This window comes from Hydra vulgaris, chromosome 01 (assembly GCF_038396675.1).
Source record: "Hydra vulgaris chromosome 01, alternate assembly HydraT2T_AEP".
Classification (NCBI taxonomy): Eukaryota; Metazoa; Cnidaria; class Hydrozoa; order Anthoathecata; family Hydridae; genus Hydra; species Hydra vulgaris.
Window position 1 is genome coordinate 59,092,501 of NC_088920.1, and position 15,002 is coordinate 59,107,502.

At 27.4% G+C, this 15,002-nt stretch overlaps 1 protein-coding gene across 1 annotated transcript in view; it reads left to right on the forward strand.

Moving 5' to 3' along the window:
* Positions 1-5,968, forward strand: part of LOC100207185 (phenylalanine--tRNA ligase beta subunit) — a 54,454-nt gene extending 48,486 nt beyond the window's left edge. Inside the window, exons 17-19 of the mRNA XM_065788813.1 lie at positions 1,155-1,272; positions 5,433-5,600; positions 5,739-5,968. Coding sequence (XP_065644885.1) covers positions 1,155-1,272; positions 5,433-5,600; positions 5,739-5,890 — 438 coding nt within the window. The 3' untranslated portion in view covers positions 5,891-5,968. The remainder of the gene's footprint in view (positions 1-1,154; positions 1,273-5,432; positions 5,601-5,738) is intronic.
* The last annotated feature ends 9,034 nt before the right edge of the window (positions 5,969-15,002 follow it).

Sequence of the window (15,002 nt, forward strand, 5' to 3'; positions counted from 1 at the left end):
TACAAGTTTGGATTCTGTTTAGATATTTCTACTAATTTTCGAAAAAGTTTAATTTAGGTGATTTGTCTGGTCAAGAACATTGGTTGCATTATTTTGGAGCCATGTTTTGACAATACCTATATGATTTTACCCTAAATCATAATTGCTGGACATTGCTTAACAGAAGATGAACATATCATTGATTTTAGCATAAATGTGGTGGCCATAAAATGTTAAACGCTTTGTCCAAGAACATGACATTTCACCACATTCCACCAGAATGTATTAAATGATTTAAGTTACATAACATGAAAACTATAATAAAAGTATAAATATTCTTTTAAGATTATGTTAAATAATTAATTTTTTTTTTTTCGTTTTATAATTTTTTTTTCCTTTGAAGTCCTTTTCTCACAATTATTTCATTGCAGTTTTCAAAAATTGTACATTTGATAGCATTTTAATCACAAAGAAATGAATGAACGTTTGTAGATAAAAGTAGAACAAAGTACAATAAAAAATGTATTAATATACAAATATTAATTCATTAAAATAATAATAAATGTCTTAATATACAAATGAAAGTTTGAAAAGTTTAGTAAAGGTCTATATTTTTTTTTAAAAAAAAAAAAACACAAGGAAGTTTGAATTAGGAAATATAAAATAAAAACCTTGCCAAGAGTTATTTTTCTTATATATTTTTTTTGTTGTTTGCAAAAAATTTTTTTTTTGCAAATTTGACTTACCCTGGAATAAAGATAAGATAAAATGGAACAATTAGAATCCTAAACAGAACAAACCTAACATGTAACTGAAAAAACTCAACGCATATTAAGGAGTTTGCATGAAGTTTTATATAACTTACGCAAAAAACAATCAACACAGAAAGCTTAATAAAACAATTACTAGGACTCCATGGCCATCAAATCTGTTTTAGATAGGCTTTTCACTACCCATGCAGTCATTTACTACTGCCAAAGCTCCCCCCCCCCCTCTTTCTCTCTCTATATATATATGTATAGATATATGTATATATGTATAGATATATGTATATAAATGCATATATATATATATGTATATATATATATATATATATATATATATATATATATATATATATATATATATATATATATATATAAATGTTGATAAATTTACATATATACAAAAAATAGGTTGCACGAACTACTCTACTTTCTGGTATGCTAAAGACAGTTGCAAATAATAAAAGTCATCCGCTACCAATTCAAGTTTTTGAAATCTCTGATGTGGTGCTATTAGATTCTACAAAAGGTTAGCCACGAATAAAATTATATTTTAATTAAAAATGCACTTACAGGTTTATATAAACTTTTTTGTATGTAAAAATCTATATTCATTTAATCTATTACATCTATAACTGTTTATTTAGTGATTTAAAGTTTAAGCTCATAAGTATTGAGTTTGTTTCATAAGTCTTTGTAAGTTTAAAAGTTTTGTGAGACCAATATAGTTAGGTATGTGAAGCCAGTGAATACATTCTAGTCAGCAGTTTATAGTTAAAGTGTGTGGATAGTTCTAAATAACAGAAAAACATGTGAGCACATATTTAGGTTGAAAATAGTGTGTTATCTCTGTGAAAATTCAATAAGCAGATTTTTGTTATCCTGTCAAAAATTTTTTGCAATTATCTCTGTTATGTTATGTGTGCTGATGGCTTTTCTTTTAGTCCTGAAAAAAGAACAGTTAGGTTTTTGAACAAATGTTTACCACTCCACGTAAAACTAAATTTCAAAAATGAACCTAATTACCTAGTAACTTCTATTCCCAGCTAGTTTAAGACGATTGAGTTTTTATCTTTAATGTACACTATGATTACTATAGCTGGTGCAGTGGATAACTTGGGGTGTCCGATTTTTATTAGACAAATCTATGGAATCGGAAATGAAATGTTTTTAGTGATTCTGTGCAAGCATTCGCTGTTGATTCAATACTTTATCTAAAATTCTTGAGTTGTTTTCTCTCAATATTTAAAGTTATCAGAACTAACTCTCTTCCAGAACTATATACTGATCCAATAAAGAAACTCATCAATGAAGGAAAGCTTGTTGTTTTTATTTTTATTAACTTAACTAAAGCCTTTGATACTTTTGAGCACAATAAGGTTTTAGGAAAAATAATAAAAAAACTTCACATTAAAGTAAAATTTTTTCTTATGGTGTTTATGGTTTTAAATTAGAATGATTTTGTTACTGCTTCAACTATTATCATGTTAAAGATAATGAAGTTTATTTCAGAAAAACTTCCTGCAATGTAATGTAAACTTCCTGTAAATGTAGATTTCCACAAAGTTCAGTCTTAATTCACTGCACTTTCTAATATTTTTGTATGATTTTGAGGAACGTTCAAATATTGCAAAATTATTAAATTTGCAGACCAGAAATGTAATTTTGCACTTTTAAAATTATTAGATTTGCAACTCTTCTATATTTTGTAGATACAGACATTTTTCTCAATAAATAAATTATTAATAAAGGTCTTGAAGAAATCAAATTAGATGGAAATAATTATGTTCACTTGATCTGTCAGTATATTGGTCATAATATGTATGTAAAAAAAAATAGCCTTCATGTGTACAAACATGTTACAAACAAATTTTTTTGTTGGTATGAGATTCTTGTATGACAAGGGTTTGAAAAATAAAAAGTATTGCATGATTTTTAACTTTCATGTTATGTGTCATGATAAAATTAATTTCCATAACAAGATTTTTTTTTTAATGGAGCTTTTTTTTTTAATAAAAATATATATCGAAAATTTATACTACAAATTTATAAAACAAAAGGTATATATTTTTTCAAACGGATGAAATTAATAAATACTCGATGAAACATTTCTTATGAATGAAATAAAAAAAGTAAATGAATTAGCTGGTTCAAATATTTTGAATTAAAAAAACATTTACTTAAGCCAAAATGGTCCAAACTAATACTGGAGTTTAGAAAAAAAGAACCAATGAAGTTGTTTAAAAATGTTACCATATTTTGTTTCTTATCATTGATATAACAGCAGATAGATTTGTTAAACAATAGTAGACAATAAATAACAAAATTATTACCTTTTAAGCTTTAACACTACTCTCTTTATGAACTTTATTAATCAAGACCATGACATCAATAGTTATAGCTGATGTGTTTATAAGAGATTCTTTTTCTTTTGCCTATATTTCTAATCTTTTTGACAAGTCTCACTTTAATTTAAAATAATTTAAAATTTTGCTTTTGCATCAACCATCATGTTCGTGGTATTTCTTTTTAACGTTTTTAGTAACAATTATATTTTTTAATTTATACACACAAAAAATACACTAGTAGAAAATTTGTTGCTGTTTTATGTTTAATATTTTTGTGACTCTGACTTTGGATTACAATAGTGATTTCAACAAATTTTGAATTTTAGTGTCTAAAAATGGAAAAGTCTAAAGAGATATACCGAAAGAATTTATTTATCTAGTATTCAGTATTCAGCCGAATAGTTTACATTATTCGGCAAAATACAAAAAAAGTAGCTGAATAAGCCAAATATTGAATAGTCAAAGAATATTTGTGGCATCTCTAATTTAAAATGGGCTAAACAAAAGCAACATATGTTCATAATAGTTTTTAATTTTTTTTAAATGTGTTTCTCAGATAAATCCTAATTCAACATATTGATGGAAGTTAAGTTTTCTTTTGTTAAACACAAGAAATAAGAAAAATATAACCCAGACTGTGTTATTAAGACAGTAAAACACCTTCTAAAGGTGATAGTGTGGTCAATTGTAAGTGGCAAAGTTACATGCTTTCATTATATAGTCGAATGGATGAGGAAACAGGTTCAATATAAAGTATATATAATATATAAGTTTAATCCACAATATTAATTCCTCAAATACATGATTGGTTTCATGATCCATCCAAATGCATCTTTATGCATGGTTGTCTGTGACAAAATATTTAGAAACACAAAATATTACTTTTATACCATGGCGAGGTGAGGACTTAAACCCAATAGAGAACACCTGGAACCTAATAAAGTGGAAAATTGGGTATGAAACTTTAATCAATAGAAATGTCTTATAGAGTCACAAAATAATGTCTGGCATAATGATCAGAACTTAAAATTAAACTTAAAAAATTGCAGCCGAAGTAAACCAAGGAGGGTACAAGCTGTAAAAAAGGCGGAAAATACGGCTTAATAATATTTAGCTTAATATTTAAATAGTATTCAGCTTGATTAAATGTTTAATGAAGCTGTGTATTATGTTTAAAAATGCGGTAGTGGTGTAGTGGTAAAGCGCTCGCCTCATAAACAAGAAGCTCCGAGTTTGATCCCCACCACGTCCCTGATAGTACCACGCTCAAATTGTTTCTACGCGCAGCGGCCTTGTTCGTCTAGGTTCGTGTTTTGGAGTTATAGAGTTAAGAAAGGGTTGTAACCACCATTTAAGTAGCCTCCTCAATTGTAGTGGCCTTCATGGCCTTGAGGAGGAGAAATTGAAATTTAAAAAAAAAAAAAACCCATATTATTTTAGTTTCTTAACTAAAATATTATGGTTTAGAGTATTTTTTAAAACTTGGCCCATTGCCTTGATCTACTTGCCAAGAAATCTCTTTAGGTATATATTTGAGTAAATTCAAAAAATGAGAATTCAAACAATGCTATTATGTGATTAAAATTATCCACCATTTGCTGCCTAGTTGAATGGTGGTTAATGGTGCAATATGCTTTTCTAACAGAGCTATTCAATATACTAATACATTTAATTTCAAGTCACGAGCTTTTTCACTCGTGATTTACATTTTAATTTTACTGTGTACAAAGTAAAAATATTTACATTATACTTCTACAGTGTTCGAAGTAAAAGTATTATAAGCTGATATTGTTATAATTTAGATTTTATGGCTTATTTTCATTTTTTCATTTTTTATTTCTTTAATAGTAAACTGTGGCGAATATTTTCAACTTTCATCTCACGTTAAAGTTTTATTTTTAAATTGATATCAGCTGAACTATTAATTTATAAAAAAGTTGGCATTTCGGTATATTTTGTGAATCTTCCATAGATTTTTTTACTTGAAAACTTAAAATTCAAACAAATTGATATTTACATTTACATTGTCAAAGTACATTGCTTTATTTTCAAACATTACGTCAAAACTAGATTAATTGTTAACACAAATTTTTGATGGTACTGTCATATCTTAAGTTAAGATCGCTTTTTTTTTGTTTAAACCATATAATGTTGATAAGCAATATGTTGATAAGAATGTTCATCATGTTAACATATATTTTAAATTTTTTTATCATGACTTTTTTTACTTTTTTTTATCGTAACTAGTATATATGCTGTTTTTATTAAATGTTAAATTTCCTTTTATATCAAATTAATATCATTGTTATAATATAGCAGTAATTTTTTTGACTATATTTAGACGTGGGAGCTCGAAATGAACGCCGTCTATGTGCAATCAATTGTAATAAGACTCCTGGATTTGAAGTTATACACGGATTGTTGGATCGTTTGATGACAGTATTAGCTGTAAAACCGACGAATATAGTTTCTACTCCAATGGAAGGTTACCACATCCGGAAATCCGAAGGTTAGAACTTTTATTTAATATAATTAAATATTAATTAATAAGTAGTTAATGAAAATAATGAAAATGATTTTCTTATTTATAAGTAATCATTGAAAAGCACTAAATTACGAATTAATGTACAGCGTATCTAATTTTTAGATTCTGCATTTTTCCCCGGTCGGTGCGCTGAAATCGTGTATAATGGAGCTATTATCGGGAAAATGGGCGTTATACACCCTGAAGTACTTCAAAATTTTGAAATCGCAAATCCTTGTGCTGCATTTGAGATAAATATGGAACATTTTTTGTAAAACATTTACGCCTAAGATTCTTGCTGTTTGGTGTACAATCAATGTGTTTAATAAAATGTATTATATTTCATCGCAGTAGCAATTAGTAGTATTTTAACGTTTTTCCAATAATAACTCATTGCAATAGCGTTATAACGTTTATCTAATTATTTATCGCAATAGCGTTATAACGTTTATCTAATTATTTATCGCAATAGCGTTATAACGTTTATCTAATTATTTATCGCAATAGCGTTATAACGTTTATCTAATTATTTATCGCAATAGCGTTATAACGTTTATCTAATTATTTAACGCAATAGCGTTATAACGTTTATCTAATTATTTAACGCAATAGCGTTATAACGTTTATCTAATTATTTAACGCAATAGCGTTATAACGTTTATCTAATTATTTAACGCAATAGCGTTATAACGTTTATCTAATAAATAATCAATAAAATAGTAAATCTGCTTTATTTTTATTATGTAAAACTATATATCATACTCAATGATATATTAGGAATAACTAGATATCTAACTTCTGCGATTATTTTTAAGCCAAAATCAGTCATTATGAGGGAGCAAAATAATAAATCGCGGTTGTTTATTGCATTGAATAATTTTAATATCCAAAAGGTGTACAGTTCATAGTTAATTTTTGTGCTCGTTTTTAATGAGTTATACAAACGATTTTGTGTGAGAGCGTTTTTAAAAATTTACCTCAGTGGCGACGATATCAATAAATCTAAAATGCATGTAGAGCAAAACGTTAACATAAAAATGGTTGAGTACCTCCCAGCATTATTGCAGAGGGTAAGTAATAAATAACAGGTGCATAAAATGGTAATAAATTACCTAAGATTGTACTCTAACCAAACCTTTGTTAGATTTAACTTTAAAAATGACACACTGTATGATATATACTATTTTAAGTTAAATCTGTATCATGCAGATTAAACAAAAACCAATCATTTTACAAAAAAAATATTTTATATTAAATACAAATAAAGTATTTCATTTTTGCTAATTTTTATTGAGTTTTTTAAAACAAATCTTTAAATATCTGATTTAAACGAGGTTGGTTTTCAAAAAATTGAAAATCACTCCCATCTAAATTGCTAAAAAAGTTATTTTAATGTATTAAGTTTTTAGACTTAATGTAGTTATTAAGTCTTTTAATGGAGTTCAACGTAGTCTCAACATGCGTACCTGTAATTTTTTCAGCAAAGCAGACTTTTAATTCTGTTAACAAAGCCAATGCTTTAGCAAAAAATCATTTTTAGTCAACTTTTCTAGGATTGTCTTTACAGTAATCAAATGACAGGGACATTTTTAAAATTAAATAATATTTAAAAAACATTTTTGACTCATTAATTGCATTCTTTTTGGCTCACTAAACAAAAAAGAATTTATTTGCAAATTTCTCCTCCCCCTTTTTGCATAGTGTCACAAAATATCAAAGTCCTTCCTCCCCTCATACTTAGTCATGTCACAACAGAATATATTTTTTCGTAAAATAAAAAAAGTATTCTTAACTTCAATTAATATTTTCAACTAATTAATACTTTCCTATACAAGATCAAAATGTTCTGCGATAGGAAAAGTTTGGATTGGCTGTTCTCGTTCACAATCTAATACTTCTAAAAAAAAATCAGTAATAACTGATTCTCCAATTTCTAAAATTATTCTGTTTTATCCGTTCTATTGTTTCAAAGACGTTATCTTATGCTGATAATTGCAGAAATTACTCAGTTTATTTTTTAATGTTGAACTCTTTGTTGTGATATTTAGTAATCGAACAGTTTTTTTCATTTTTTAATATCGTCTCTTAGCTCACAAAACAGCTTAAGTCGAAAATTTAGATAATATTTTTTGTTTTGTAAATAAAATTCATTTTTTAATATTTAATTCGTCGTAGCAACGTTTAACAAAATACTTATAATAATCGCAATCAGAAGAAATTACAAAGTGTATATCTACGGGTTTTTTTAAGATAAGTGACAAACTATATTATTTACATTAAATGGTTTTTGATACTAATAATCCGATACCAATGGTATTGAAGTCTGGCAGTAATAACTCATTTGATGTCCATCTCCAAATTGGAAAGAAACGCTGGCTACGAGTCGGATGACTCCAATCACTTATATTTTACTTCTACTAGTACAGTGATTCCCAAAGTGGTCAATATCAACCCCAGGGGTCTATGATAACCTGCAAGGGATCTACGTCAGCAAAAGAATTTTTTAAATCTTTAATTAACAAACACTCTTATCTTGAATCTAATAACTTACTTTCTGATCATCAATATGGATTTCGATCTTCTCGTTCTACAGCTGATTTGCTAACAGTAATAACCGATAGGTTTTACCGTGCATTAGATAAAGGTGGAGAGGTTAAGGCCATCGCTCTTGATATTTCAAAAGCTTTCGATAAAGTTTAGCATGCTGGTCTTCTCCATAAGCTTTCTTCTTATGGTGTATCTGGCAACATCTTTAAGATTATTGAATCCTTTCTTTCCAATCGTAGTTAAAAAGTTGTCCTCGATGGACAGCACTTCTTTTTATTCTGTAACTTCAGGGGTTCCTCAGGGTTCAACTCTTGGGCTCAAACTCTTTTAATTTACATTAACGATCTTCCAGATATTCTTACATCTAAGATGGCATTGTTTGCTGATGATACTACCATTTATTCTTGTCATGATAAGAAGCCAACACTCTCTGATTGTTTGGAGGGGCATTTGAGCTTGAAATAAATGGTGAACTTTAATTCAGATAAAACTCAATTTTTTTCAGCCAATCGTTATTGCAATAATTTAGATTTTCCTATATTTATGAACGGCAATGTACTCGATGAGTCATCTACCCTTCATCTTTTAGGATTAACTCTTACTTAATTTTAAAAATACCAAAATACATCAAAAGTACTAAAACGCATCAATTGGTTTGCGAAAAATAAAGTTTGCGTATTTTCGTAAGCGATAAACGACAAAAGATTTATCTTGAACTATTGCTAATTTGCTTTATTTATAAAAAGTTTATATTTTTCAGAGAGTATATTTTTATCCTCTTTTTGAATCTAATTTTAAAAAAAGATCTAGAACTAAACTTTTTAAATTTCAGTTAAATGACTTTTGTGGTGCGTATCAGGACAAAAAGTTATTTATATAATTATATTACTACCATTTCGTGATGCTCTTTAAAGTTTGATGATTTTACTATTAATCTAAATAGGGCTACCATATGAAATTTTGGAAAAATCAGGACATCATGTCTTTTTTAACCTGTCAAATCAGGACAAATATAAATAAGCAGAAAGTCTAAATTAGGACAAAAGCTCGTCACACTAAAAGTGAAAATGACAAAAAAATACAGCATTAAAAACCAGCTTTATTTTCCATTTTTGTAATGACTACAAGAATTATTTCTTTTCTTTGCTTTTAAACCAGTCATATTTTTCACTTGAGTGTACTTTTTTCAGGAACAACTGGTCATTTTTTATCTTTTCATAGAATTGTGAGCAATTGAGATCAATATTTAACTTACAAAAAAGCAAACTTTTCACAGTAGAAACTAGCAAAGAACCTCTTTCAGGAGACCAAATATTGTTCATCATTGAAAACACCCTTTCCACAGCAGCTGAAGTTCCAGGAAGACTGAAAATGTATTCCAACACCAGTGAAAAATTTGCTACTGAAATGCCCTTTTCTCCAAAATGTTTGATCATCAGGACCCATTTTTCTTCACAACTCATATCATCAGATTTCCAAGTTTCAGAATTAGTTGACAAGTATGCCTTGACCAAAACAACTTTATCAAATAGTTCATCAGTATTTATTGCTGTACGTCCAATTTTTCGGTTAATTCTTTCTGCAGCTTCTTCCAACTCTGGAAATTTTATTGCACTGTTTTGAATCCACATGAACTTTTTAGCATCAGCAAAGCTATCTTTCCAAAGGTCAATATAAGAAAGACATCTCTCGTAAAAACCAGTAAATTCTTTTTTGACAGCAATTTCGTCAATAATTCCGTCTTCAAATAGTTTTGCAAGTATCTGTTTAGCTTCCAGTGGAATAAACTTATTCTCAAATCTCTCCTTCAGATTATTCTGCAATACTTTTATCTCATTAACAATATCACATGCACTTGCTCTTGTTTTTTCAATTCTCAGAATTGTTTTGTTGAATGTCTGAAGCTGACCGTGAACAAACCAAAGATACATTTCGCCACGTTCATCGCTAAAGAACTTACTAATTATCACTGGAGTTTGCTCTTGAGAACAGAAGAAAGATTTTAGTCCCGCAAAGATTTCCAAAATTCTCTGAATTGCGGGTAGTAAAGAAAGGAATCTTGTGCTTCCATGCTGCAAAACTATCTTGTAGTGAACATCAGCAAACTCGCAGAATTCTTGCAGTTGAGTAACTGACAGTGTATATGTGAAAATATTTGTAAATTTTCACCACAAGAGCTTCAACATCAATTGGTAAAACATCGACAGCTGTTTGAATGCAGTTGTGAACTATGTGAGCTCCACAGCCAATCCCAACAATCTCTAGACCAAGAAACTTTTTCAACCGACTGTAAACATTGTTTTGTCCTCGTCTTTTCACTCCACCAAAGTTTGTGTTGCAGTTGTCACCACAGAATCCAATCACTTTCCTTGATAAATCATGGCTATTGATGGCAGATTGCAGAGCATTGCACAAAATTTCTGATGTTTCACCAGGTACTTTGAAATTCCAGTTATTTAACTTTTACTCCTTGATCAGGCACAAAATATCTAACAAAGACAGGAAAAAGTTTCAGTTCATTTTCGGCTAGATGTATCAGTTGCAATGGTGATGAAAGTAGTTTTCTTCAACTCCTCCTTAATTTCATCAGAAATCATTGGTAGAATAACATTGAGAATAATAGCCTCACATTTTGTTCTTGCAAGTCCAAACTTTGGTTCAAAAAGTTTTGAAATTAATTTGGTAGAGCAATCAGCAGTTTTGAAGCTCAAATCATGAATTGCAGTATGAAAAGCAAAAGTTTTTGCTGCCAAAACTAGATCTTTATCACTTAAACTATCAGTCTTGAAGAACGATATTATTGATGCAGAACTTGCTGATGCTTTCAAATCATTTTTGTGTCTCTCCGTTGTTAAATGCTTGGTGATGTCTGTCCTTCCGCCATTTGCAACAGAAAATTCAGTCAAACAATCTCCGCATCTAACTTTTTCACCACTTTCATAAACTTTTTTCAGAAAAGGAAATTCATTCTTCAGAGTTTCATTAAAATGGCACTTTCTTTTCGACAATTTGACTTTAATAAGGGATTTTTTTTTACTTTAAGTTAAAGTAAAAGTTTAACACTAAAAAACCCTCTGTCACGAAGTAGAAACTTCGTAAAAGTGGGAAGTACCAAACCAGCAAAAACAAAAGTAAAGTACTGCCTTATCATGTCTGCTACCACTGCCATTTCTGCCAGCACTGCCTAAAATTGCAAGAAAATAGTAAAAATTGAATGGAGAAGTTGGAGTTGCCAAGTGAACATTTTTCTCTTTGCTTTATTTTTTAGTTTTTGTCAAAATGATATTTTTTTCTTTTTTGTTATGGTTTTTTAAAATCAGGACATTTTGGCACCTGATCAGGACAGTCAGGACAGACCCTTCAAATCAGGACAGTCCTGATGAAAATCAGGACTATGGTAGCCCTAAATCTAAAGTTTTATTTTCCTTATTTTGAAAAGCAATATTAATGAAAATAAACAAAATATGAATAAAATTATTTCAGTTTTTCAAACTTAAAATAATTATTCGAAAGTTGTTTGGAAATTGTTAACTTGGATAACTACTAGTTCCTTATTTGTTCTTTACTAATGTTAAATAAACTAATTCTTAATTAAAAAAACTGAAAATTTTTATCTTATTTAATAACATTTATTAATCTTTAAAAAAGCAAGATATTATACAAACTTATTGTTAAGAGTATATTTTGTTAAACAATACATAATTTAGAAATTTACGTAAGTATGTAATATTGCCTTTTTTTTAATTTATTGTTAAGTAAAATCGAAAATTATATTTATATTTGAGGCATGTACATTTAAAAATATTTATATATATAAATGACATAAAAGTTCGTTACAAAAATTTCTTCATTTGTAATCAACCGAAACCGTTTGGCTTCAAAAAATTTGTCGTATACGCTATCCAGTTATATTTTGAGATCAGTGGTTATTAATAAATTCAAACAAAAGTAGGTTTCACATTTAAAGCGATAGTTAAACCCAATCATCGACCCCTTTGTCTCGTCAAAGTTTTTATGCTTTCCTTCTTTTTTAATTAACATTTAACCGATGTCATTAGTTAAATGCAGTTGCATTTATTTTTAAATAAGTTTATTATATTAAATAAGCAATTATATTAAATAAGTTACAAGTTGGATATATAAAAAAAGTTAAATCAATGTATTGTTTTATTATTGTTATTATTACTATTTTATTACAATTGATATTTTTATTTGTATTATTCTTGTTATTGTTTTTAAGTAAAACTAATTTTGATGATATATATATATATATATATATATATATATATATATATATATATATATATATATATATATATATATATATATATATATATATATGTTAAAATCGATTAATTTATTTTATATAAAAAAATAAAAGACTTTCCTCGTTTGCGAATCATCGTATTTTATGAACGGTTATTTTATATTGTAAAACGGTTTTATGAACGGTTTTATGAACGGTTTTATGAGCGGTTTTATGAACGGTTTTATGAACGGTTATTTTATATTGTAAAAGTAAAACAATAAAAATAAAAACACTCGATATTTTTTTTTCAAAAAAGAACAGCTACTTTGACCGAGCTTTCAATACCATTTCTAAAGTTCGGTCACTACATATATTCCAATCAAAAATCCGCAAAAATCCAATCAAAAATCCGCAAAAAAGTATGTTGAGCAAACAAATTTATTTAGATGACTCTTAAAAATACTAAATCTAAATTACTTTCAGAGTTTCAAAGCTAATTTAAAGTTTAATAATATATACAATTTTTAAATTTTTATAGATTATTTTTATAGACGAAATATTCCAGAGCGGTGCAGTTTAGTTTATTTTTTCACAACCAAGTTTATGCTAATTGTTGTTTTTATCGTTTAGTGACGCGTTGTTGAATAATCGACAAGTGACCGAAGCAATTTTTTTTTAAATTTCATTAATTTTGAAGAAAAAGTTTACTTAATAAAAAAACAAAAACAAAAAAACAATGTTTTTTTTTTTTAAATTTTGTTCTTTAATCTTTAGCAAATACAAAGTCGTGTTATTAAATAAATCGTGATAGCAAATACAAAGTCGTGTTATTAAATAAATCGTGATAAAGTAATATCTTTTACATATGCAATATATTCAGTAATTAAAATCGTGTACATTTATATAAATCGTATTATAATTAAAAATACTTAGGAATTCGTATAGCATAACATAAAATATATTAGACTGCTTTTATAATATTTAATCGTTTACATATTTAGTAAATTGTTTATTGGGTAAATAATATATTAAAAGATTTTGGAATATACAAAAAATACATAAAATATATATTTTTATATTACGATTAAGTAGCTAAGTATTTATCGAACGCGGGAAACTTGTAGAAGACTAAAGGTCTTTTCATCAACAATCGCTTTTCGTACCATAATATATTTTTGTACAATTTCTTTGTAATAACTTTATATTTATAAGCCACGTCATGTCCACAGCCTGTTCTCTGTTTCGGTAGCAAAATATAAGAATGCTAAATAGCAGATAATTTTAAATTCTCTCAACAATATAAGTGCTAAATTTGGTTGTTTTATTCAATATATTTTGTTTATTTTAAATTTTATTCAATACATTTTATACATTTTAGATTTTGACAGCATATTTTTTTATTTTGCAAACAAACTGATTCAGCAGATTTCAAATAAATATTATCATTTTTTTTATGATTTTCATGCACTAAGTAATAACGAATATTCTCGGACAAAAAAAAGTTTATAAAAATTGAAATGCGCATGCATTTTGTTACTTATTCTTAAATGACGGAGGCGCGGGTGGTAAATGGGATGTGTGCATTCCCCCTTAAATTTAATTCTAATATAGATAAGTGATTGTGATTTGTGAGAGATTTTAATAAAAAAGAAATCCTTGCTATATGTTTTTTCGTAGGTTTTTTCTAAGTCATAACGGAATTATGTCTTTATCACCAAAGTATCTTATAGACGCGGTAATATATAAAAATTACTTTAACTACGCCAAAAGGTGCCGTCATCCGCATTTTATGCCATTCATTTGCATATAGCAAATAACAACGTTGCATATAGCAGATATGCAACGTTGTAGTAAAGTTCTAAGAAATAGCACAACAACATTCATATGCATACTGTAATTGTCACTAAGAGAGTTCTTTGTAAAATTAAAGTTATAATTACTTATTTTATATATATATATATATATATATATATATATATATATATATATATATATATATATATACATAAATATATATATATATATATATATATATATATATATATATATATATATATATATATATATATATATATATATATATATATATATATATATATATATATATATATATATATTGCAAATATCGAGGCTAAATAATTCAAATTTTTTTTTTCTTTTCATGAAAGTGTTTTGTTTTAGAGAAGAAACAAAGTTAATAAAACAATTCTTTTTGTGTTACATAACTCTAGTTCCCTCCCGTGGCTACGCGCCAGAAAATAAGGATTTAGTAGTTTATAGTATTAATAACTTTTATTTTTAACGGTTTCATATATAAAATATTCTTTTTTTTTTGTAACTTATTTTGTCATTATATTAACATTTTACACACAATTAACTTTAATACATTTATAAATACAAATATATTTATATGTATACATTTATAAATAAGATAAAAATTAAGATAATGACAGGAGCAAGTAGAAGACTACAGTCTTATCACCAAGCCCCTTTCATTCGCAACTGTACAAAAGTTACAATAGTTATAGTACCAGATGGACATTTCTCTCTTGTATTAGAGGCTAACATTGAAATATCGTTTTCATACTTGT